General features: G+C 39.0%; 1 protein-coding gene across 5 annotated transcripts in view; it reads left to right on the top strand.

Moving 5' to 3' along the window:
• rap1gap2a (RAP1 GTPase activating protein 2a) overlaps positions 1–27,177 on the top strand; it is a 126,122-nt gene that overhangs the window by 72,615 nt on the left and 26,330 nt on the right. For all 5 annotated transcript variants that reach the window (XM_047391688.1, XM_047391687.1, XM_047391686.1 and 2 more), the window contains one exon: positions 20,204–20,288. In XM_047391688.1, coding sequence (XP_047247644.1) covers positions 20,204–20,288 — 85 coding nt within the window. The remainder of the gene's footprint in view (positions 1–20,203; positions 20,289–27,177) is intronic.

The following is a 27,177-nucleotide window of genomic DNA, read 5'->3' as shown; positions in this document are numbered from 1 at the left end:
GGCCTTTTGAATATTACTGCGTCTTTATTAATTTTTCAACCCAAACAGAATGACATTTCATTCAGAGTTCAGGCGGCCGGAAGATCCGGTGATCAGCAGGCTGTCCCCAGCAGATCCGACGATCAAACGGCCGGCGACGTAGGGGCCGATGATCTGACGGCCGGCGGCGGGACCAGAGGAATCCACGGTGGAGCTCAGAGGCACGGTGTGGAAACCAATGGAACCCAAGCGAGCGGTGCAGAGACCGCCAGGACCTTCGGAGAGGCCGTGGAGATCTGCGGCGGAGCCCCTGCGGCACAGCATGAAGAGAGGGTGCGTCCTCGCACTCCTCAGGGACAGGAAAAGGAAGTGGAGACATGTCCTCCACGAACTCCTCCGGAACGGGAACCAAGGACGGAGGCAGTTCGTCTCAGAGCCCTCCAGGACAGGACCGGGAACAGGAGCAGGAAGTGGAGGCAGTCCATCCACGAGCCCCTAACGGACAAGAACAGAGCTTGAGGGCGGCACGGCTTGAGACCCCTCTGGAACAGGACCAGGAACAGGATCGGGGTGTGGAGGCGGTTCATCCATGAACCCCTCCGTAACAGGACCAGAAACTGGATCGGGGTGTGGAGGCGGTTCATCCATGAACGCCTCCGGAACAGGATCGGGGTGTGGAGGCGGTTCATCCACGAACCCCTCCGGAACAGGACGAGGAACAGGATCGGGGTGTGGAGGCGGTTCATCCATGAACGCCTCCGGAACAGGATCGGGGTGTGGAGGCGGTTCATCCACGAACCCCTCCGGAACAGGACCAGGAACAGGATCGGGATGTGGAGGCGGTTCATCCATGAACCCCTCCGGAACTGGATCAGGAACAGAATTAGGAGTTGGAAGCAGCGGCGATGTCTGATCAGGTCCTAAACCATGAGCCAGAAAGTCGCTTCTAGCTTCAGTGGAGAGGCGAGCAGAGGAGGGGCCAGGAGGCCTCCTCATTGAAGCGGCGAATTCTCCCAGGGCCCTTTGTTGCTCGGCCTCAATGGTGTGGTGAATCCGAGGATCAGGAAAAATATCCTTCCTCGCCTCGAGCCAGTCTTGAAAGCTGCCAGCTATCTCCAGCCTCCTCCATGGGGACCTGGGAGAGGTAGCAAGGTGGGAAAACAATTTGACCAGAATCTCACCCCTCTTGAATTCCCTACCATTCCTCCCACTTGGTCCCGTTGGCTGGTTCCTTCTGTCATAATTTGGTTTTTTGATGGACCAAAATGCAGGGAAGAACTCCTGAAGCTCGAGGTTTTTAAGTAAGATGAGTCTTTATTATCCATGGCAGGACACAGACAGGGTAGCCAACACATGAGATCGCACATACACATAACATAAGGAACCAGCAGGGAACAAAGGAAACACACGGGCTTAAATACAAAAACTGAACAGCAGGGGGAACCAATGACAAACGTGACCAGACAATCAGCGGAAAACACAGAACAGTTGTGGGCTTGGGGTGCAGGGAGAGAGAACGAAAGACTAGACCAGGTAATATAACAAAAACACAAGCAGGTATGACAACAAGGCTGTATGTTAATGCACCCTCTAATTATAGTCACCTATAGAAAATACAATGTCCATCAGTTATTTCTTAGCTTCATTTATGCATTGACACAGAAACAACTCTGACATTTCAAAGGTAAGACAAAAGCTCCACCATGTGACCTTTTACAAGCTCATAGTGTTTTACTTTAGTGTTTGGGTGGTAAATCTAATGTCACAGACACTGCATCTGTACATGTGTCATAGAGGATTGGGTATTTCACTTGTTTGTCATTTTAAAAGTGCAATAATTCTAGCTGCAATATTTTTGCATTCATTCTATAATACAGGTTAACCCACTTACCTTTGTGTAACTTAACAATTTTTAAAGGAAGAAATTAGAGATTTTCATAGCTTAAGTTGGTTCTCCACAACCACTCAGACAACATATGAATAAAACATGCAGATGGAATGTAAATGTGCAATATACCCCCCAGAAGTTATTATATTAAGTGATCAAATTTGTCTTCATGACACCAAGCAGGTAATGTGTTCAAATGGCTTTCATCCTTTTATTTTTAAAACAAATGCTTCACTGTACAGAAACTGCCTAGCAACATAGAGTGTTTTTTATACCTGTTTTACATATACTTTATGCTCAGCAACAAAAAGGCTGTATATTGAAACAGTCGACTTCTCTCAACGTTTACCCAGCTTTTCTGGGTCTGTGGTTCTGTTGATATAACAAGTCATATTATTATTAATATAATACACAATAGTTGAGACATTTTTTTGTCCAGATAAATTGATAAATTAGATCAATTGTTTTCAAGTATTCCAAATGACCTAGGACATTGCATGTCACAGTAAGTAAGTGGGACTATGCTGGGCCTTCTGTTATGTTTAACCTAGTGAGGATGAGCTCCAACCAGCAGAAAGACTCAGAGCAACAAGCAATGACTTCATAAACTGGACTAGAGAATCTCTCTTCTTCAGAAACTGTGATTGAAAACAGCAGTTTGTTAAAACAAAACAAAAAAATGAGACTAATCTGAAATGTCCGCATGAACATTTCTCGGAGGAAAGTGGTGTATGGTAGCTCAGCACTAGCACCCTCAATTTCGTTGAACCCCCCCGGTACAATGACAAGAAAGACTATTTTATTTTATTATAAAGGCAGCCAGCTCATTTCAGCCTGTTTGTACAAAGATCCTTCATATGCAAAAAAATTTTTATTTTTCTGATTCCAGATCCAAAACAAAACCCTGGAAGATGCAACGAAAAAATAAAACAAAACATATCAGCCTTAAATGTGTGTCATAGGAAGTCTTTATTTTTAAACATCGCCACTGGCCGTAGAAAAGCCCTTATCAGTCGAGCTGTATTTATGATCTTCCTTAACAGATGTGTACACCTAAACTAATGTGTTTTAACTTAGCAGAAGAAACAAAATCACACACTCCTGCTACCTAAAAATATAATAAGAGGCTTAGGATCGAGTGTGCTGATCAGACAAAAGGGATGAGTGAGTAATCGGATGACATTTTGGTATGATAGTATCGGTTTCAAGGAATGGAAAGAAGATAAAGGAAAATAATTGAAGCAGCGAGATAGATGGAGAGTGTGAGACACAGATGTCCTACAATGAGATCAGAACAGGTGGAGAAGAGGAGGATTTCAGATAGATAAGGCAGTGAGTAATCACAGTCGCAGATCAGAAGCAAGCCTCGTCATATACGGGAACAACGGGAAATCCAAGTGTGAACATAAAACTCATCAGCGTCAAGGATAAAATTTCATCTGGAAATTTTGGTAACAAAATTAAATAAAAACTGGTACTGTAGTGCCAGTTCAATTTATTTTCCAGTTTTAAAATACAGGTCCTTCTCAAAAAATTAGCATATTGTGATAAAGTTCATTATTTTCTATAATGTAATGATGAAAATTTAACATTCATATATTTTAGATTCATTGCACACTAACTGAAATATTTCAGGTCTTTTATTGTCTTAATACGGATGATTTTGGCATACAGCTCATGAAAACCCAAAATTCCTATCTCACAAAATTAGCATATTTCATCCGACCAATAAAAGAAAAGTGTTTTTAATACAAAAAACGTCAACCTTCAAATAATCATGTACAGTTATGCACTCAATACTTGGTCGGGAATCCTTTTGCAGAAATGACTGCTTCAATGCGGCGTGGCATGGAGGCAATCAGCCTGTGGCACTGCTGAGGTCTTATGGAGGCCCAGGATGCTTCGATAGCGGCCTTTAGCTCATCCAGAGTGTTGGGTCTTGAGTCTCTCAACGTTCTCTTCACAATATCCCACAGATTCTCTATGGGGTTCAGGTCAGGAGAGTTGGCAGGCCAATTGAGCACAGTGATACCATGGTCAGTAAACCATTTACCAGTGGTTTTGGCACTGTGAGCAGGTGCCAGGTCGTGCTGAAAAACGAAATCTTCATCTCCATAAAGCTTTTCAGCAGATGGAAGCATGAAGTGCTCCAAAATCTCCTGATAGCTAGCTGCATTGACCCTGCCCTTGATAAAACACAGTGGACCAACACCAGCAGCTGACACGGCACCCCAGACCATCACTGACTGTGGGTACTTGACACTGGACTTCTGGCATTTTGGCATTTCCTTCTCCCCAGTCTTCCTCCAGACTCTGGCACCTTGATTTCCGAATGACATGCAGAATTTGCTTTCATCCGAAAAAAGTACTTTGGACCACTGAGCAACAGTCCAGTGCTGCTTCTCTGTAGCCCAGGTCTGGGGAATGCGGTACCTGTAGCCCATTTCCTGCACACGCCTGTGCACGGTGGCTCTGGATGTTTCTACTCCAGACTCAGTCCACTGCTTCCGCAGGTCCCCCAAGGTCTGGAATCAGCCCTTCTCCACAATCTTCCTCAGGGTCCGGTCACCTCTTCTCGTTGTGCAGCGTTTTCTGCCACACTTTTTCCTTCCCACAGACTTCCCACTGAGGTGCCTTGATACAGCACTCTGGGAACAGCCTATTTGTTCAGAAATGTCTTTCTGTGTCTTACCCTCTTGCTTGAGGGTGTCAATAGTGGCCTTCTGGACAGCAGTCAGGTCGGCAGTCTTACCCATGATTGGGGTTTTGAGTGATAAACCAGGCTGGGAGATTTAAAGGCCTCAGGAATCTTTTGCAGGTGTTTAGAGTTAACTCGTTGATTCAGATGATTAGGTTCATAGCTCGTTTAGAGACCCTTTTAATAATATGCTAATTTTGTGAGATAGGAATTTTGGGTTTTCATGAGCTGTATGCCAAAATCATCTGTATTAAGACAATAAAAGACCTGAAATATTTCAGTTAGTGTGCAATGAATCTAAAATATATGAATGTTAAATTTTCATCATGACATTATGGAAAATAATGAACTTTATCACAATATGCTAATTTTTTGAGAAGGACCTGTATAGCCTCTCCAAATGATGCCTACTTTTTTCACCATAAATAAGAATATAAATTGGAAATATCCTAATTAGACATCTGGTTTAATGAAGGAAGGTCCCCTTCCTTCTATGTAACATAGGGATTATAGTCCTTCATGTTTTAAAAAGTTGAACGTTTTTAAGAGGTATTAATCTACCTGAATATTTGACAATAAATAACTTCCAACCGAAACTAAAAAAGGTAAGAAAGAATAACTTAGTGTTCCCAATTGTTTTTTTCTTATGATCTGTGTGTTTCTGAGTTTTACACAATGAAGTTAGACGGTAGTTATGAATAAATGTTCCAGTGCGTGCTGTTGCTATAAAATAGGCCCTGTAGTTTGTTCATATTCGCTGCTAGAATGTACATGCACAAAGGAAAACAAAATCACTGTTTCCATTTTCTCTCTTCACTCTAAAAGGAGAACAGCTCACTGAAAAGCTCATTTACATCATATTCTCTCTGTGTGCAAGCTCTGCTGATGAATGTTCTGCTTTTCTTTTTACCAATTTATGAATGTAGAAAAATGTCCTCTCCCCAGAGACATGTTGACCTTCAACAACAGGCACAGCACACATGGTTTTAAAAAGTTTGTACAAGTAAAATATCAAAATATGCGGCATGGATATCTATTAAGCGTCTTGATTCTTAAATGTTTACTTATTCATTCTTGGGTCCAGCTTAGTTAGAATGGACAACATTTTTGAAATTTTGCCAAAAATTCACACAAAGTTGGATTTAGGCCTGGACTTTAACTAGATCATTCTAACATATGATTATGGTTTAATCCAAACCACTCTGTTATAGTTCTGGCTGTAGGTTTAGGGTCATGGTCCTGCTGGGAGGTAAACCTCTGCGCCAGTCTCAAGTCTTTTTCAGCCTCTTTCTTCTAGGATTTCCTTGAATTTAGCTCCATCCATCTTCTCATCAACTCTCATAGAATGATTTGCAACGTCCCCTACATGGCTTGTTAAATGAGACTTTTCATTGATTTCTTTTAACAATGGATTCCTCCTTGCCACCCCTTCAAAAAGACCAGATTTCCAGTGGGCATTACCATTTGTCCTGTCAACAGATTCCTCCACCGAAGTTTTGTAACATTTGGTCTATAACATAAAATCTCATTTAAATACATACAAGTTTGCAGTTTTAAAATGACATTAAAAAAAGTTCTATATGAATGTTTGCAAGGCACTTTTTTCATTTCACTTACTTAGAGGAAAACTGTAATAGAGGACTGGAATTGTGAATTTGTAAAAATTGGGCAACTATTAATCACATGGTTAGAATATTTCCTATGAGATGCCCGAGGGGTCAGCATTAGATCCTAAACTAGTTGTGCTGCAGTTCATGATATCTGGAGTAGACCAACATAATGAGATTTATTTTAGCAGATGACACTAGTATGTTGTGCTCAGGGTAGGATTTACAACATTTCTTTTCAAAATAATTGTCCAAAGTATGCATAAAGCAGTGAGATGGTTGTACAACGACAAATTATTGCTAAATGATAATAGAACACTGTTGCAAATTCTGATGTAAATGTGACAGTAAATCATGCAATAATTGAGAGATTTAATGGAAATAATTGTTTAGGTGAGACAATAGTTCACAAACCAGTTAGAAACCACATATAAAATAAATACGTTAACATGTTGAAATTATTAAAAACTATTTTAAATTTTGCTAAACCAAGGCGGTTTTTACTGTGCACCCTCCCTTACTGTGAAATAACTGGAGAAATGAAAATGGGGGGACAGCATGTACAAAACAGCACTGGGACCATTATAGAAACTACAGAAAAGAGCTCTAGAAACATATCAGCATGCTATTTTACAAATTCTCCAAAGTTTGCTGATTTGGTCAAATATAAAAGTGCGGTAATAATGCATAAAGCAAGACACAACCTTCTGCTTGTTTATCTTAAAACATGTTCTGTGTATTAAGATGGAAGCTGCAATCTCAGAGGAGAAAATTGCTAGAACAACTATGAAAACCTTTTGTGTTTCTATCAGCAATCGTCTCACTGAAGACATGACTGTCCTAACCTCAACCAGTTTAAAAAAAAGTCTATAGATATTACATTTAAATGGTATTTATCCAAAGAGGGCCTGACTCATACTTGGGTCTTATGAGTGTAAGTGTACTTAAGTGCTGTTTTTATAATGCTCACATACATTTCGGTATGTGGATGTGTGAACAAGATGATAATGGTTTAAGTAACTTCATGTTAAGCTACATGACTTTAACTAAATGATAACTTATGAATAAGTGTTTATTTAACATATAATCCAATCCAATTTCTTTATAAACCACACTTCAAAACAACAAATGGTTGACCAAGGTGCTATAAGAGAACATTAAAAGAATACGTAAAATAGGTAATTAAGTAAAAACAGACATAAAACAATGTTAGACAACAAAACAACACATGCTTCTTCACTGTCTTAAAAGAAGACTGAAGAACAACGCCTAACAAGCAGAGGTAACCTGTTCCATAACTTAGAGGCCACAGCCGCAAAAACCCGATCACCTCTGAGCTTCAGGATTGTTGGAACATTTTATAACAAAAATGATTTTTTTAAAATTAATTCTGTACCACACAGCGAAGAACAGCCAGCAAAGGAGTGATATGTTCTAGCCTGTGTGATTGAGTTAAAAGACGAGCAGCTGCATCTTGAACAAGTTGAAGGAGAGAGACGGCAGCCTGTCTGACCCCTGAAATACAGAGCGTTGCAATAATCAAGGTGTGAATGATCTCTTCTAAAACCTTGCCTGAACAAAGTGGTCTTGATTTTGGCAATTTGTCACAGCTGGATAAAGCTTGTTTTTACAACAGAAGCAACTTGTGTGTCATATCTAAGGTCACCATCTACAGGTCCTTCTCAAAATATTAGCATATTGTGATAAAGTTAATTATTTTCCATAATGTCATGATGAAAATTTAACATTCATATATTTTAGATTCATTGCACACTAACTGAAATATTTCAGGTCTTTTATTGTCTTAATACGGATGATTTTGGCATATAGCTCATGAAAACCCAAAATTCCTATCTCACAAAATTAACATATCATTAAAAGGGTCTCTAAACGAGCTATGAACCTAATCATCTGAATCAACGAGTTAACTCTAAACACCTGCAAAAGATTCCTGAGGCCTTTAAAACTCCCAGCCTGGTTCATCACTCAAAACCCCAATCATGGGTAAGACTGCCGACCTGACTGCTGTCCAGAAGGCCACTATTGACACCCTCAAGCAAGAGGGTAAGACACAGAAAGAAATTTCTGAACGAATAGGCTGTTCCCAGGGTGCTGTATCAAGGCACCTCAGTGGGAAGTCTGTGGGAAGGAAAAAGTGTGGCAGAAAACGCTGCACAACGAGAAGAGGTGGCCGGACCCTGAGGAAGATTGTGGAGAAGGGCCGATTCCAGACCTTGGGGGACCTGCGGAAGCAGTGGACTGAGTCTGGAGTAGAAACATCCAGAGCCACCGTGCACAGGCGTGTGCAGGAAATGGGCTACAGGTGCCGCATTCCCCAGACCTGGGCTACAGAGAAGCAGCACTGGACTGTTGCTCAGTGGTCCAAAGTACTTTTTTCGGATGAAAGCAAATTCTGCATGTCATTTGGAAATCAAGGTGCCAGAGTCTGGAGGAAGACTGGGGAGAAGGAAATGCCAAAATGCCAGAAGTCCAGTGTCAAGTACCCACAGTCAGTGATAGTCTGGGGTGCCGTGTCAGCTGCTGGTGTTGGTCCACTGTGTTTTATCAAGGGCAGGGTCAATGCAGCTAGCTATCAGGAGATTTTGGAGCACTTCATGCTTCCATCTGCTGAAAAGCTTTATGGAGATGAAGATTTCATTTTTCAGCACGACCTGGCACCTGCTCACAGTGCCAAAACCACTGGTAAATGGTTTACTGACCATGGTATCACTGTGCTCAATTGGCCTGCCAACTCTCCTGACCTGAACCCCATAGAGAATCTGTGGGATATTGTGAAGAGAACGTTGAGAGACTCAAGACCCAACACTCTGGATGAGCTAAAGGCCGCTATCGAAGCATCCTGGGCCTCCATAAGACCTCAGCAGTGCCACAGGCTGATTGCCTCCATGCCACGCCGCATTGAAGCAGTCATTTCTGCAAAAGGATTCCCGACCAAGTATTGAGTGCATAACTGTACATGATTATTTGAAGGTTGACGTTTTTTGTATTAAAAACACTTTTCTTTTATTGGTCGGATGAAATATGCTAATTTTGTGAGATAGGAATTTTGGGTTTTCATGAGCTGTATGCCACAATCATCTGTATTAAGACAATAAAAGACCTGAAATATTTCAGTTAGTGTGCAATGAATCTAAAATATATGAATGTTAAATTTTCATCATGACATTATGGAAAATAATGAACTTTATCACAATATGCTAATATTTTGAGAAGGACCTGTAGTTTCACCTTTAGATTGATGGCAGTTGATTTTACATATGGAGTCAAAGAGCCAATGTTCACATGGTGGATGTCACAACGAACATTGGGCAGGATAATATTACCTTGGTCGTTTTATCATTGAAGCTCAAAAAAGTCAGGGCCAGCCTAACTTTGATTTCATTGAGGCATTCCAACAAAGGATGATGTCCAGTGGCTAAGGATGGATCCACCAACAAGATGAAACAAAGACAGTTTTTCCACTGCTGAAGGATTTAATATGTTTATACTTCCTTGTTCTCTAATTTGGAGATAATATTGAGCCGTTCGACTGTAAACAGATTGAAATCTCAGTCAGTCATTTTCTACCGCTTATTCCATAGTGGGTCGCGAGGAAGCTGGTGCCTATCTCCAGCAGTCTATGGGCGAGAGGCGGGGTACACCCTGGACAGGTCACCAGTCCATCACAGGCCAACACACAAACAACCACGCACACACTCATTCATACACCTAAGGGCAATTTAGAGAGACCAATTAACCTAACAGGCATGTCTATGGACTGTGGGGGAAGCGAGAATACCTTCTTGCTCTAGGAACTTCTTGCTGCAAGGCAACAGTGCTACCAACTGCGCCACCATGCAGCCCCAGACTGAAATGTCTTGTTTATTTATTTATTTTTGCAAGTATATTTTATTGTTTTCTTTTACAGTTTTTTTTTTTTATCTACAATGTTCAAAATTAACAGTCAATGAGTCAATCAGTTGATATTTGGATTGTTTGTTTGTTGGAAGCATGCCTGGTTTGTGTTTTGTTCACACTATAAGTGAATATAATGCTGCCTAGTCTGTTCCCACAGGAAAAAAGTGGTTGCTGACACTGCCTCTTAACGATTGCTCTCTTGACCTCTCTGAACATCCTTGTATATCTGTAATCCCTGGGATCTGCTGTTAGACTGACCGACTCATGCATCCTTTTTAACTCTTTGTGTGGACCGAACATTGTAACACTGACAGACTGACTGTTATAAAAAGAAGAGGTGGAGGAAGAAGACAGAGCAGTGGTTGTAATTCACTTCGGTGCATAACAGGTATTAAAACTGACCCAACAGGATTGCTGTTTCTTTTTTACTGCTTCTGTGTTTGTACACTGTTAAACCTCAATCTGAGGCACTGTTCATTAAATACTTCTTATCCTCTCTGTAAAATGGGTTCATAGCCTTCTAACTTAATTAAACCTGATTCGTATTAAGCTGTGGGTGTCAGATTTCCTGCATGCCCCCTGTAACATCAGCGTCAGTGAGTGCTTATCAGACTCATAGCTGTCATGTCTAATAAGTGATATTCTAGTGGACTTTGCTGTGCGATGCTATTTTTTATTATCAGTCCTCTCTGCTTTGTCCAAGTCTGCACACTTCTTGCCTTTCTAATTTTGTTCGTCTACAATTACTGTTGGATTAACTCCATTAAAGAAACAATCACATTTGTAATTGGTCAATCAGCTTGAAGATCAGCGTTCCTATCAAGTTTCATAATAAATTTGAGGTTTAGCTGAAAATAGGGCCGCACAGTGAGCTCCTAATAGTAGAAACCAGAATTTAACCCAGTCTCTCATCTTTCTGCTTCCATCTTTAATATTGTTATCCTCTTTCCATCATCCAATCCTCATCCTCATTCCAATTTTTTATGGCTTTATCACTTCTTCCTGAGACTAGTCAGTCATGTGAGGATGTATGGAGGTCTTTTTGTAACCCTCCTTCCCTCTCCCAGCTGATCCCTGATGTCCCATTATCCAAATCGCATTTTAAAGTGAACCTGATACATGATCGGAACTTACGTTGTGTCTCTCTGTTTACATATCTGCCTGAAAGGCTCCCACATAAGCACACAAATATGCCCTCGCATGTCATAATTATATAAACATAATCTGGGAATAGATGCAATTACTGTTGAATAAACTTTAATTAAGCAGCAGCACACGCAAACAGGATTATATGGTTGCTGCTTCGCAAGAAAAGTACATCTCGTACTTGCTGTACAAATGAGGAGAATTATATTTCCTGTTGTTGCTGCAGGTTTAAAACTACTGAATCTGAGCACAGAGTAAAAGAGGCTGGACTACATAAGAAAAAGAGTATGTTTAATATTTTGAAGAAATTTACGCTCCAGAATAGATTCCTCCATTTTTAGAGGAGCACCCTGCCTAAGAGACTCGTGAACACCATCCCATCTTCAGTGTTATGCCCATTGCCTGTTTTCTGTATGCAGTAATGTAATTTTGTGGCGGCCACAGCATTGCCAGAGAATTTCCTGCCACACCTTGTCTGCATCAGCCTAATGTGAGAGGGCTGAATGCAACACGGCCGTTTCATGTTGCAGCCCAGGTGCTCGTTTTTACAAAACTGGAAGCATAATCTCTTACACATTTATAAAATATTTATCAGAACAAAAGGCAAGATTGGACAGAGAGAATTTCAGAGAAAGCTTTCAAGGATTGGTCACTGATTTGTTTCCTTCAGTCCTTACAGAGGCAGACTGAGCTGTATTCATTTTTTAACAATGTTAGCCCTTTCTAAAAACACCTTACTGGGGTCAAAGGTATTACTCTTTGCCTAGACCAACTTGTTATGTTAGATGCTGGTAAATTGTAAAGTTCTCATACCCTCTAGTATTTAAATATAACTACTTTATTTTTAATTCAGTACGATCAAACAGTTCCGTTGGATAAAATGCAAGATGTTTTGTGATTCATCCCCACAGTACTTGGTACTTCGTGTTCACAGTCCTATCTTGACCTTTTCTCATCTTTCGAGAAAAAGTGGGAATGTTTCAAATGTGATTTTTAACACCTTGGAAGTCAAAGCTCTCGCATTTCTCTGAAGGTAACCATGTTTTACTCTCTTATTTACTGCCTGACCTTCACATCTGTACATACCCTCCACTGTCAGCTCTTACTGTATCTACTGGCTGCAAACCTGAAAGCTAGGCTGTTGAAAAGCTTTTTTTTTCTCCATGACTCCATGACTCGTTGCACCTTTGCTTTCTCTTTCTGTCCAAGAGCAACCTTCTTCCTCCATACCCTCCTGCTCTGAGTCCTTTTCAAACTTGGAACACATAATGATGACCCCATCAAACGTGTAATCAATCATTGTTGACTTTTACCTGTTTTACCTGAATACGTGTCAGGGTTATATTCAGACGGCCTTACTGTAACAGTGATCCATGGAGCGTGTGACATTTACTATTTTGTTTACATATCTTGGTATTAGGTTACACCATATTGCTCTGCTACATTGACAGGTCCATTGTGTACAAAAGAGAACTAATATTTGTTTTTTACGCGCTACTGTTAAAATACAATTTCAGGACAGAGCAAACGTTTGGATCCTGCTGCAGTTTCATGTTTCGCTTGGCCTGGGTGCATTCTCTCCACTGTGATCTACAGGGGTTGGACAATGAAACTGAAACACCTGGTTTTAGACCACAATAATTTATTAGTATGGTGTAATGCCTCCTTTTGCTGCCAATACAGCGTCAATTCGTCTTGGGAATGACATATACAAGTCCTGCACAGTGGTCAGAGGGATTTTAAGCCATTCTTCTTGCAGGATAGTGGCCAAGTCACAACGTGATACTGGTGGAGGAAAACGTTTCCTGACTCGCTCCTCCAAAACACCCCAAAGTGGCTCAATAATATTTAGATCTGGTGACTGTGCAGGCCATGGGAGATGTTCAACTTCACTTTCATGTTCATCAAACCAATCTTTCACCAGTCTTCCTGTGTGTATTGGTGCATTGTCATCCTGATACACGGCACCACCTTCAGGATACAATGTTTGAACCATTGGATGCACATGGTCCTCAGGAATGGTTTGGTAGTCCTTGGCAGTGACGCTCCCATCTAGCACAAGTATTGGGCCAAGGGAATGCCATGATATGGCAGCCCAAACCATCACTGATCCACCCCCATGCTTCACTCTGGGCATGCAACAGTCTGGGTGGTACGCTTCTTTGGGGCTTCTCCACACCGTAACTCTCCCGGATGTGGGGAAAACAGTAAAGGTGGACTCATCAGAGAACAATACATGTTTCACATTGTCCGCAGCCCAAGATTTGCGCTCCTTGCACCATTGTAACCGTCGTTTGGCATTGGCATGAGTGACCAAAGGTTTGGCTATAGCAGCCCGGCCGTGTATATTGACCCTGTGGAGCTCCTGACGGACAGTTCTGGTGAAAACAGGAGAGTTGAGGTGCACATTTAATTCTGCCGTGATTTGGGCAGCCGTGGTTTTATGTTTTTTGGATACAATCCGGGTTAGCACCCGAACATCCCTTTCAGACAGCTTCCTCTTGCGTCCACATTTAATCCTGTTGGATGTGCTTCGTCCTTCTTGGTGGTATGCTGACATTACCCTGGATACCGTGGATCTTGATACATCACAAAGACTTGCTGTCTTCGTCACAGATGCGCCAGCAAGATGTGCACCAACAATTTGTCCTCTTTTGAACTCTGGTATGTCACCCATAATGTTGTGTGCATTTCAATATTTTGAGCAAAACTGTGCTCTTACCCTGCTAATTGAACCTCCACACTCTGCTCTTACTGGTGCAATGTGCAATCAATGTAGACTGGCTACCAGGCTGGTCCAATTTAGCCATGAAACCTCCCACACTAAAATGACAGGTGTTTCAGTTTCATTGTCCAACCCCTGTATGCCTGTTTTATGTGAGGAAATAATCCATACATGGCTGGAGGAATTAATGTGCTTTGGTGGGTTTAGTCATTATAGCAAATCTTCAAAGTTTCTTCCAGTGTTGTATTTTTTTCAAATGTGCATTGAATTTACAAAAACAGCTGGGCCTTGTCAAAATACCTTGTCATTGGCTTCTATTCCTAATAGTGGTTACTCTAACAACAGCTAATCCCAGTGGTGTTCTGGCTACCAACTAACGCTCTCAGCTGAGGTGTAAAGTCATTACCAGATCCGAACCTAGACTTCTGTGGCCAATCTGTGTCAAATATTTTATTGTAGCTTGTCAGAATGCAAGAAAATAACAAGAAACATAAAAATGGTTGTACTGAAGCACTCTGAACATTTGCAGTTTGCCAGGGGTGTCAAACCCAATAACAAAAGGAGCCAAAATTTAAAACATGGACCACACCCCAAGTCAAATGTATTTGTTCTCAGTAGGACGAATATGTTTTACTTTAAAAATACAGTCAACCATGAGCAGAATAAAAAGCTGGTGAAAAGATTTTTATAAACAGAAAATTGATGTAGCAGAGAATTGCAAAAGGAAACGGAAACCACTTTATACCACAACATTTAGACAATGACATCATTTTGTTTTCTCTCTTTGTGACATTTTGTCTGAGACGGATGATTGGCATCGTTTCTTGGCAACAAGTTCATTAATGTTTGCTACTAGTTCTGGGCTGTGGAAAATTAAATATCTAGAATGCTTGAATTTCTCTACTGAGGGACATTAAAGGTTATTTCTTGTTTTTGAAAAATTCTGAGAATACCATTGAGGAGTGCATTAGTAAGACAACTTATGTGTGTCATCCTGTTCATCTTCATCACAGAGGTCAGCTGCTTGCACAAGTAAGTAGTACTGTCAAACAGGCAGAGCATTCGAGCAGTTTGGACAAGGAGCTGGGGCATCGATTTGGGAATAAAGGGGAAAATTGTGTGGGATACCTGGAGTCGTACCTTGCCTTGAGTGTACTGTTTGGTGATGTTTGCTGGTGCTCTCCAGACGTCAAAACCGAACAGATTACAAACAGTTTCAGATTACTTTTTTCGTTTCAAAGTCAGCGAAGCGCCATATGAGCTCACTGTGCAGCCTGCTCAGCTAATCACCAAAAAGTGCATTTGGTAGCGCAGCAGGAGTAACTTGCTTTGCCTAAAATGCTTTAACTGCATCTGCACAGAGGAATAGATGCACCCAGACCCATGTTTACCTATGAGCTGAACTGTGTGTAGAGGTTGTGGTGCATTGTGGGATATGTAGTGTAATCAGTGTGAGTGTTTTGTAAGCTACTGGCCAACTAACTGGCGACTAAAAATATACATATAATTTTTCTAGCAAGGCATGTATCTGGAAGCTTGTGCTTGTAAGGACTGATTTTATCTTGATTAAAGTTTGATGGATTTTACAGAAAATCTGAATAATATTATTGTTGTAACTCTATTCAGTACATGGATGTCCACTGTCCTACACTACTTAAACTACCCTACATGTAGTCACATGTGTGACAGCCAAAGGCAGAAAGATTCCTGTCATTTTAGTTGCACATCTGCACAGATCCACCCCAGAGACAAATGTCCCTATAAGCTTTTCCTTTTTGGGGGTCAGACATGGAAACCTGCCATCCAAAGGGAACAAAGAAAGAACTGTACACAATGCACATCAAAAACTTGTGTTTTGTTCAGTCCTACATTCACCCTCAGTCTGTGATAGCTTGTGATCTTTTTTTAGTGTTCTACCTTGACTACTTAGACCTGACAAACAACTACATGATATACAGGAACACAGCTGTGCATTGTTTAATCCTGAGACTGTTGGGGAAAAAAGGCTTGCCCTAAAATGACTTCCCTTTTGGCGATTTTCCTTTTTTTTTTTTTTTCAGTTCTTGCCATCTTACGGAAATTCTGTGTTTTGTGCTCTCTATTTCATGTTCTTTTATTATTCTGCACCTAATTCAGCACCTCACCTTTGCCGCTTTCAACCACATGACTCAGCAGAGCGAAAGGAGAGCTACTATCGTTTATGTCTGCAGCTAATTAAAAGGAAAGATGATGCTTATTCATTTTACATTTAAACTCTTCATTAAAACTCAACTTTGCCCGCTTTAAATCATTCAGCTGCTGAAGCCGAAGTGATTTAAAACAGGTTTCCTCTCCAAACATGTCACTTCTGGTTCATCAGCACATTGGATATACACTCACCGGCCACTTTATTAGGTACACCTGTCCAATTGCTCGTTAACGCAAATTTCTAATCAGCCAATCACATGGCAGCAACTCAATGCATTTACGCATGTAGACATGGTCAAGATGATCTGCTGCAGTTCAAAAAGAGCATCAGAATGGGGAAGAAAGGTGATTTAAGTGATTTTGAACGTGGCATGGTTGTTGGTGCCAGACGGCCTGGTCTGAATATTTCAGAAACTGCTGATCTACTGGGATTTTCACGCACTACCATCCCTAGGGTTTACAGAGAATGGTCCAAAAACGAGAAAATACCCAGGGTACGGCGGTTACAACCACTCGTTACAACCAAGGCATACAGAAGAGCATCTCTGAATGCACAACAGGTCGAACCTTGAGGCTGATGGTCTACAGCAGCAGAAGACCACACCAGGTGTCACTTCTGTCAGCTAAGAACAGGAAACTGAGGCTACAATTCGCACAAGGCTCACCAAAATTGGACAATAGAAGATTGGAAAAGCGTTGCCTGGTCTGATGAGTCTCGATTTCTGCTGCGACATTCGGATGGTAGGGTCAGAATTTGGCGTCAACAACATGAAAGCATGGATCCATCCTGCCTTGTATCAACGGTTCAGGCTGGTGGTGGTGATGTAATGGTGTGGGGGATATTTTCTTGGCACACTTTGGGCCCCTTAGTACAAATTGAGCATCGTGTCAAGGCCACAGCCTACCTGAGTATTGTTGCTGACCATGTCCATCTCTTTATGATCACACTGTACCCATCTTCTGATAGTTACTTCCAGCAGGATAACGCGCCATGTCATAAAGCACGAATCATCTCATTCTGGTTTCTTGAACATGACAATGAGTTCACTGTACTCAAATGGCCTCCACAGTCACCAGATCTCAATCCAATAGAGGACCTTTGGGATGTGGTAGAACGGGAGATTAACATCATGGATGAACAGCCGACAAATCTGCAGCATCTGTGTGATGCTATTATGTCAATATGAACCAAACTCTGAGGAATGTTTCCAGTACCTTGTTGAATCTATGCCACGAAAGATTAAGGCCGTTCTGAAGGCAAAAGGGGGTCCAACCCGGTACTAGCAAGGTGTACCTAATAAATTGGCTGGTGAATGTACATTCAATGTAATCTGTCTGTCTTTATGTCCTGAACTTTAATGATTGGCTTTTCAAATCTCTGCAACATCAGTAAATCAGGGCAGTCTTCAGATAAATGTTGAAACAGGCAAAAATCAAAACTGTTTCATAAGCACAGGAAGATATGGTTCATGGATCTTTGTAGTCCCTGTGCCACTGAACATTATTTCACAGATATTTAAGTTATTTATATATTTCATCAGTTTTTTTGTCTGTTTCTTATAGGTACATTAAGTGTATATCAATGCAGACAAAATAATAAATAATATTAATGCACTATGAGCCCTGCTGGGCGGTTCGCCATACACCTCAGTAGATTTAAAGAGAATGTTAAATGTTTTAAACACATTTTCTAGCTTTGATTTTAAAGCTAAATTGGATTACTTTCGATTTTTCATGACTTGGTATTTAGTAGGAAAATATTATGGCTACACTTGCTCCTTTAAGAGGATTTTCTCAAAATAGCTTATCTCCTCACTTACAACTCAACCTTAGGCGTCTGGGATCGTTAATGTGCACTTATGCTTGATACAGAGAAGAGCAGGAAAATGAGAGCAATTTTTTAGACACTAATGACCTCTTGGAGCATCCAAAAACAGAAGAAAGCCTCTTATTCGCGTCTTTCCAGCGAGGTCATGCTAAAACCTTTAATTGGAGATGCATTAAATGTTGAAATCAACCAGTGGTGTGCAGTGACTTAAAAGCCATAGGATTTTAATTTACTTTAGTCCACTGGCTTTAACAGCCACTTTAGACAGAACTTAATGACCAGGGTCAGAGCTTTGTGATGTGTGGTAAAACTGTAGTAAACCTTTGGAATAAAATCTGAAGTATGATTTTTATCTTTTTAAAAGAATAAGTTGTGGTGGCTTTTTATTGGAATTAAGGCAGCTGTATTATTGGGCTATGAAAGCTACCACGTGCTGTGCTATATTTTTATTATAGCATTGAATAAGACTACTCATATAGTTTAAAAAGCCTGTAAATTTTGCTTCAATGGACAAACCTTTCACTTTCAGAATGGAAAATAAAGTCTGACAAATTCAATAACAATCCAAGGCATAATAAAAAAGAACATACTTGTTGACTGTGAGTACAGTTTAAAGGAGCAAACAGCATTGAGCAGATTCAGGCTTAACAAGAACTAGTTGTTAAATTAGTTTGCAGTGGTTAAAGTTGAGTTCATTCATTTTCACAATGCACCTCTCAATCCTCCTGGGTCCTTTGACTTATTTTGTGTTTTTAAATTTTATATTTGCACGTTTGCTGTTTTTATGCAAATTTTATTAAGTTAGGTCTGTTTGTTTTTGTTAACAGGGAATTTTCATTTTTGTCTTCGTCTTCGTCTTCTATATGCCTTTCAAATTAAATGGGGCAATCTGCATCCCTTTGCCATTTTTGTGCCATTGACTCTTGCTCTAGGTGCATTTTTCTAATTAAACTACCATTAAAATGATGTCTTTAAAAATCCCTTTTGTTTAAATCCCTTCTGAATGTCTGTTTTATTGTTTTTGACAAAGGGAAGGTATTTTTTTTATTCATATGTATATGTTAATATATTTCTAAATCTAATTTTCCAATTTGTATATATGGAATTGATAATAAATAAACTTTTTGACAAAATTTTACACAGAAAAAATAAACATATAATATGATTTTTGTAGAGCACAGGGAAGCACAAAATGGACCCCAGAGGAGTCTGACCTTTTTGAAATAAAATCTGAAGTAGATTCTTTTTTTTTTTTTTATAATCAGATATGGTTGCTTATAATATGATTTTACATTGCTCATATTCTCAAAATGAGTCTGAATTTTGGTAGAAAATGTGATATTTAAGACTTTAATTAATATCCATTTCAAATCAGAAGAAGGCTTTTTTTCCACTTCAATGAAATCTTGATCACCTGGAGCTGACACTTCCTTGTGTTACTGTGAGTTTGCTGTACCTGTAAACTCACAGCTGTTATCATACCCTGCCTGCAGCAGGCGCTGCACAATATTTGCACAAACAGTGTACAGACAAAGTTAGCATAATATATAGCTTTTAATAGTAAGGGGCAAGGGGAGGAGAGAGAAATATATTATATGTGCTAGGTCCATTAAGATACGAATAAGTGTACATTGCAGCCTGAAGTATGTCGGCACACAGTCAAAGCAGGGAGCAAGACTTTACCTTTGAAATGTATGCTGGAACTCTTCTGGAAAGTAGTTCTATTTTGTCACCGTTGTAGAACCTTTGCTCCCAAAAAGAGTGGCGTTTAATATCACTAGGGAGAGCTGTGCTCAGTTTAGGTTTGTCATGTGAGAACTGCATAGTTCAAAGCTCTCCGTAAAGGTTATAAGATCTTGTTCATAGTTCTCCCAACAACATGCTCATTTGTGTTTGAGCACAACACTGTAAATGCTCAGATCAAAGTGTCAGTTAAATAAAAAGCAGTAAATGAACTCAAAATTTAAATATATAGAAAATAAACAGCTAGCTAAAATCAAATGTATTTTCTGTTTAGTTAAACGTTGAAATATCAAGATCTGTGCAAGCTTACTCATCGTTAGGAGCCTTTTCAGGTTCCGTGGTTTTTCACACTTAAATGACGGTCTCATTTTTAGCAAGCCTAAGGAACACAGAGCACGGATGTATGACCCTGTGAACATTTTGTCAATCACAGATATGAATAAATTAAAGCTGTGTATTCTTCTCTTTGTCTTTGTGTTTCTAGGAAACAGGAACTGCTGAACATCTCCAGCGTCCCTCTGGGAGAATGCCCCCCCTCTCCCCCTCGCACTGCACCACCCAGCATGAAGGTATGACACAAACGAAAATCCTCCATGGAAATGATGGTATATATAATATGCAGGTATTATATCTACAGTGTGACATCCATATCATAGCCTTCTGAAAGCAAAGCAAGATTTTACATGTACTGACACTGTTTGGTGTTATGTCATTTAAATTACTTATTTTTAAAGCTGAAACACAATGACAACATTAAAAAATTTTTTTACAATGATAAATTAAGTAAAATCCCAGCTTATCTTATTTAATAATGTGTTTTTCTTATGTTTAATGAGACATTTATAAAAGGGCAAGCATTTAAAATTAGGTTTAGTAATCTTCTTTATGTTTATTTTCCTTATTTCTGGTTTCAGTCAGTGTTGGTTTGTTTGAGTAAACTGAAATTTGATCTTTCAGGCAGGGAGTGCTGTAATCCCTGCTTTCCATTTGTGCTTGACATTAAAAAAGGGATTAGTTCTGGAGGAAGGGAAAATAAAGAGGTAGTACGAAACCTCTAATGCAGGAACTTGAGATTCGTGCCTCCTATGGTAAAATGTAAATCTGTGTTTTATAACAGAAATTCTTGAGATAATGAATGAATTAAAGTGGACTAGTTTGGGATTTCAGTAATTATTAAAAGTTCATTCTTGAACACTTTTCTAATGTCTCTTCTAAACCTACTGAAATACTCCAATGTTGCCTTTATTTCCCCTCTAATGTGGGGTACCTTCGTTTAGCTGAATCTAGGAAAAATCACTGGTTCTCGGGTTTTGTGTTTCTCTAAATTATCCAATTTTATTTGCAGTTTTACCTGTAAATATGCCTTCAAAACAGCTCAAAACTGATTCAAAACTTTCCATCATGCTGTTCTCACGATTTAAAGTTTTTGAAATAAGATGTCAGAAAAAGCAGTGGTGTGGCTGAAGTTTTGGCTTAAATTTCAGTGTATTTATTTGAAAGGAGGGTGCATATTTATAAACTTCAGTAAGAAGCGACGATGTAAATATGTCAAAGTTAGCGAAACAGGTAATTTTCATCCCTTGTCCCATAGCAGGTAACATATAAATACTAAATACAGCTAATACATACATCCATATATACTGAACATACATGCATACATGCTTGTTTATATATTGCTGTACAGAAAAACACAGCTCTGGCTCTGCCTTACCTTTCACTGTGCACTACTAGCCAGTTGGCTACCATACGTTTTCCTCATTTATAAAAAACATAAATTTATGTGTTTGGTAATTTGTCTGATTATTAAAAAAACATAGGATGGCCACAGAGGACTTTGAGCGGTATGTCTGTTAAGCAGTGGACTACAGGAGGGCTACCACAGTGGATAGACCAACTAATTGACTAGCTATTAGCTTGTTGCACCTCAGTGTTAGAGCAGAATTGCAAACAAAGGTACATTTGTTCTGTACAATATGCCCGCTTACTTGTGAAATACTGCTTAATTTGTATCAGAAAGAAAACAGCACTAAATAAATGTTATACATAACATTATTTTAACTGTATTAATCAACAGTTAGATCATTTTTCTTGTTTTAAATAAAAGCAATTAGAAAGTTTTTTATTATTATTTTAATTAAGTAAAACTGTGATAGTTTTACTCAAGTTTTTCATTGCTATGAAAATCTCATACCAGCTCCTCCCTACTTGATTATTTGGACTCCATATAAAGGGGAGAGCTGCAGTCAGATCATCCTGCTAGATAAACCAAATCATGATGCAGTCGAGAAAGACGGCTTTACTCTGAGACTGATGATATCTCGACTATAAATTTCCAGAGAAACTGCGCTGTCACAGCAACCAAACTGTAAAAATATCCCAGGAAAATGTGGAGTTTAAATACATTTTAAAGATCAGATTAAAGGCGCTGACTTGTGTTTTGACACATTACTGAGCTGTACATAAAGAGAATGCTTTTTACTACTCATAAGAGACTCTCAGATGTGTTGATTTCCAGACATGTATTACTCATACTGCACTGTTTTCTTGAAAGTCATTAAGGAGTTGCTGTTTTTCTTTTCTCTTCAAAGTGATAAAAGGCAGGATATTTACACAGGAAACCGATGCCGGCTTCTGGAAGAGGGAGCCATTTTTTGCATTATGTTGACCTTGTAGTGCACTATCATTCCTGATCAGCTGAAGACAGCACAAAGTGAGGTTGTATAGAGTGACTGACAGGAAAAAAGCCTTTATGTGCAAGGGAACACGTGGTATGTGAAAGTAACATAGAATCAAACCAGAAAACACGATTTTTATGTTTGATGTGTGGTTGATTTCTGGTAATTATCAGTTGGCAACTAACAATTCTGCTGTGAGCTAGATGACTTTATTGCAAGACTTGAAATGTTAGAAAACTCTTATAATCACTATATGTATCAAATCCATTGCTTCTGTTTGAAAACATGAGACAGGCTAATGAAATATGCCGTGGTAATTTGTAATAAATTATGTATTCAGTTTCTGGAAAAAGCTTCAGTATTACTACACAGCATCAGTGTTTTCTCCTTTAGTGAAGAGGTTAGAGGATGTGTTTCAAGTCAGAGGTAAGTGAACAAAGAGAAATAAAGTGAATAGCAGAGATGAGTGGTGGAATCCATTATGTTACTCATGCTGTTGTGCAAAAGAATAATATACATTTATTTCAATATTTATCCCTCAACAAGCTTAAACATTATCTGGAATAGGACTTCATATATTACTTACTTTTTACTTTAAACATCCAAACTATAATAAGCAAACTGATTAAGATTTGCTAACATTGGATTAGAACACTATAGATTAATACTTGAATTTACCCACAAGAAAGGGATTTATATTCTATTCTATTTTATTCTATTCCAGTAATAAATGGACAGATTTACCCATATGCAATATATGCATTAATTATATTTCCATCTACAGTGGCGCTCAGAAGCTTACATCCACTTATCACAGTTATGAATGCCATAATAATTTGGGGCTTTCAATGATTTATTTGATGAATTTTCTTTGGGGTGGTTTGATTATACAACAAACAACTTCAATGATTTTTAAAACTGAAATTTGGTAAACACATGGATTGTGGATTTGGACATGGATTTTCTCTTCTCTTACCCATACAATCCAAAAACTATTCAAACACCCAATAATCCAGAGACATCACATCCTTTCCTGGCCATCAACTGGGAATTTGATCACTCTTCTAAGCAGAATTGGTACAGCTAATGATTCTCCCACTGACCTCACTTATAAGCATTGTCGACAAGTATTCATTAAGGTTGGCTGGGAAATTTCAAAAGCTTAATATTAGGCTGCCTTATTAATTTTAAATCCATTTTGCATGTCATAGAAGAAATTTAACATAGACTAATACGCTGCTAACAAAGAAAGAAGTACCAGCTCCAAAATTAAAGCTTGGCTGAAACTGGCGTGTATCTACATGTAGAAACCAGATGTTTACTGGAAAAAATGTTATGGTCAGTCTGCAAAATAATGAGGAAAAGAAATTCCCAGATTTGACTTCCACTCAATGTTCCACTCAACTCAAAGAAATGATTAAATAACATTAGAACACAGATAAAGAAGATATCAACAAAAATGTGTAGTCTAACTAAGTAAAAAGTTAGGTCACTCTTAAACACGCTTAAATAACTCCAGTAAGAACACTGGTAACATGGATATGGGGAAAGTTTGCCCCATTCTCCATTTTCAGCTGAGAGAAGTTTGAGGGGTTTGTTGTATGTGCATCCTGTTACACCTCACAGCAGGATCTGGGCTTCGACTAGGTCCAGGACACATTCCTTAACTCTCAGCCAGTCCTTGGTTGATTTATTCATATGCTTTGAGTCATTTTAATGATGCAAGCACCATTTTAGCTTCAACTTTAAGTTTTCTTACAGATGGTCTCACATTTTCTTCAAGCATCCTTTGTCCTAATTTTTATGATGTCTATATAACTTTAACCCTGAGTTGATTAGAGAAAATTCCCAGTAAATTCAAACTTGTGCACCGGGTTTTTAAAATTAAATAATGTTGTGTGTTGTATCATCATTCCATCCTGAAAAAAACGAAGGTTCAAATGTAGCATAAAAATAAATAAGATGTTCTAACTGCTTGTTGCCCATCTTTAACATGTAGCCTTAGACATCTCAGTAATCTCTTACAAAACTAACTTGAAGTTATACACTCCAACAATGATTGTTCCAGATATATGTTGGGGTTTTTAGCTCTTATTAAGGCAAGTGTTGTAAAAAGTGGACGTTTAAAGTAAACACTCTATGGGGTAAGAACGCTGTCAAATACAATGTGTATGTAAAGACGGAAATGTGTGCATATTAGTCAATAGTTGTGCATAAGTAAAATCCAAAAGAGGTATTGTATATTTTCTCTATAAGAATACAAAATAAAATATTACAGCTTCAAGAAATTACAAACACAAAGTTCAATTTTACACTTGTGGTTTATTCTTTATGAATACAATATGCTATAACAGTTTGTCAATACGATTTCTTTTCTATGAGAATACGAATTTACATCAGCGACTTGGTGTCACGTGATCTCAGGCTGGTTAGTGGAGCATAGAGTTAGTCGATTCGCGTTGCGCATGCGCTGTCACACTCCTCACCGCCAGTAAACGTAGTGCCAGAATGGGAGATAATTCAGTCTAAAAGGAATATTAGGAACAGAGGGGAGATAGGGGGGAAATCAAGAGTATTATAAATAAAGCATTGTTCTTATTTTTATGAAATACAAAACTAAAACATAGAATATAGTCGGTGGAGTTATACAATGATGAAGCTGTAGCATTTTATTTTGTATTCTTATAGAGAAAATATACAATACCTCTTTTGGATTTTACTTATGCACAACTATTGACTAATATGCACACATTTCCATCTTTACATACACAATGTTTTTGACAGCGTTCTTACCCTATAACACTCCTATTTGTTGCTACTGCACTGCAATAGTGGTGGAAAGTCAGATTTTTTTTCTCATAAGCCGTGTACATTTATATATATATATGTATATATATGTGTATATATATATATATATATATATATATATTTTACACCAGCACATTAATGTTGTTTCTCAACTTCCTGTAATTCAGGTAAATTAGCAATCCATGATGATGCAGGCTCTGTGTAAACCTATAAAAAAAGTACTTCTTTTAATACACTCAAGGTGACACAGCATACTGTAAACCTGTTCCATTTTAGTACTGCTACTGTGTGAGTCAAACACACTGGATTGACCTGTTCATACAGTTACTCACCTGGTTTGATTTTCTTGTTGGAGCTTCGGCTGTTGAGGCAAAAATAGAGGATGATTGAGACTGAGAGCAGAGGGAAAAAATGAGAACACATGGACAAAAGACAAAAGACGATGTTGCAAGTCCTGTTGAGGTGGTAAGTCTGAGTTGACTGCCCGTAAAAACTCTAAAATAGATTCTTAATGAAATCAAATTGATAACTAATGTTTTCAGATCAAAGTGTTGAGCTAAATTTCATACCAACAGCCTCAAATGCAAGATGCAGGAAATGCTTTTAATTTTCTTAGACATCTTAGCATTTTGAGTTCAGTTATATTCGTAAAACGTCATTGTCCACAAGGGAAATCCATGCAAACATGATGGTTTTATTGTAAAGACAGCGTAGCAGGAACTGTGCAACTTAAAATACAGAAATATTGTTTATTTCTGTTAAACTTCCGAACAAACCCAGCTGCATACATCTATAATTGTGGTAATATTTTTTAAGGTTGGGTCAATTTAAAAAGTTTAAAACTGACCTGTAGGGCTAATCAGATAAACCAATGCAGATTAAAAACAATAGAAAACCGGGGGTTTAACTGATTTGGAGGCACCTTGATCTCCGGTAGTTTCACAGTCCTATTCATAGCCGGTTTACTCTCACATGTGAACCATCATTTTCATAACCAATCAAAAACTACGCTATTTGTTACAAATGTAAATCCTCACTGTAGCTGCAATGTGTGTGACAGTGTTGATCTGTGTTTTGCTCAGGAATCCTCACATTGAGGTTCCACTTCCTTAGTGTTGCTATAACATGCAATAATTCACACAGTGCAGATGTTCCTGACCAGATGATTTGTTTGTTTGTTTGTTGAAGAGAAGGGATAGCTCTGGATTTTTGAAGTGAGTTTCTGTTAAAAGGCTGTAAGAAGTTAGAAATATACCTACGGACTTTCTTGGTGTCTTGATTTAGTATAAATCCAGATTAGTGGACAGAAGGCAACTGCTATTCTGAGAAGGATCATAGTGAACTTCTACTGTCTTAAAAAAATTCCAGTCTAAAAGGCATTGGGGGTTTATGCAAATGCTTTTTTATGAATCTGTAATCCGTAGCCACATTTACATTAGGTGCTTATTTACACTGAAGCTCAGAGGTGTTGTTTTGATATGGGCAATGCAGCCAGTTGCCCAGGGCAACAGTCATTGGTGATTTGGCACCCCCTGCTTGCTGTTGAGAAAAGGCAAACTACTTCATGTACTTTTTGTGCATGGCAGAGTTCGCCCAGGGCACCATTTATGTAAAAAACGCTGCAGCCAAAACTGATAGGTGTTAACACAGGAAATAGAAGTAGCTTTGCTACTGACTGAAAATGCTTCAGTACGTTTTACACAGAAAAATCGCAGGAGGCACACCACACCCTACTTCCATTTTCATATCTAGATAGTCACAGACTTCTTTATAAATAACAACTGAAAGCAAAGATTAGAACAACTCAGAGGTTGTTATAATTCAGTCTTAACATAAGTTTGGACATATGACTTAATTTTAGATTCATGGTTTAAGAAGTTTGCTTTGGTCTTGCATCCTCTCAGACTAGCTGTTAGCTCCAGCCTCTGGATCAAACTAATCTGGATTTATACTAAACGAAGAAACCAAGAGGGTA

This window comes from Girardinichthys multiradiatus, chromosome 18 (assembly GCF_021462225.1).
Source record: "Girardinichthys multiradiatus isolate DD_20200921_A chromosome 18, DD_fGirMul_XY1, whole genome shotgun sequence".
NCBI lineage: Eukaryota > Metazoa > Chordata > Actinopteri > Cyprinodontiformes > Goodeidae > Girardinichthys > Girardinichthys multiradiatus.
Note: the sequence above shows the minus strand (reverse complement) of the source record. Positions and strands in the feature narration are given on the sequence as shown.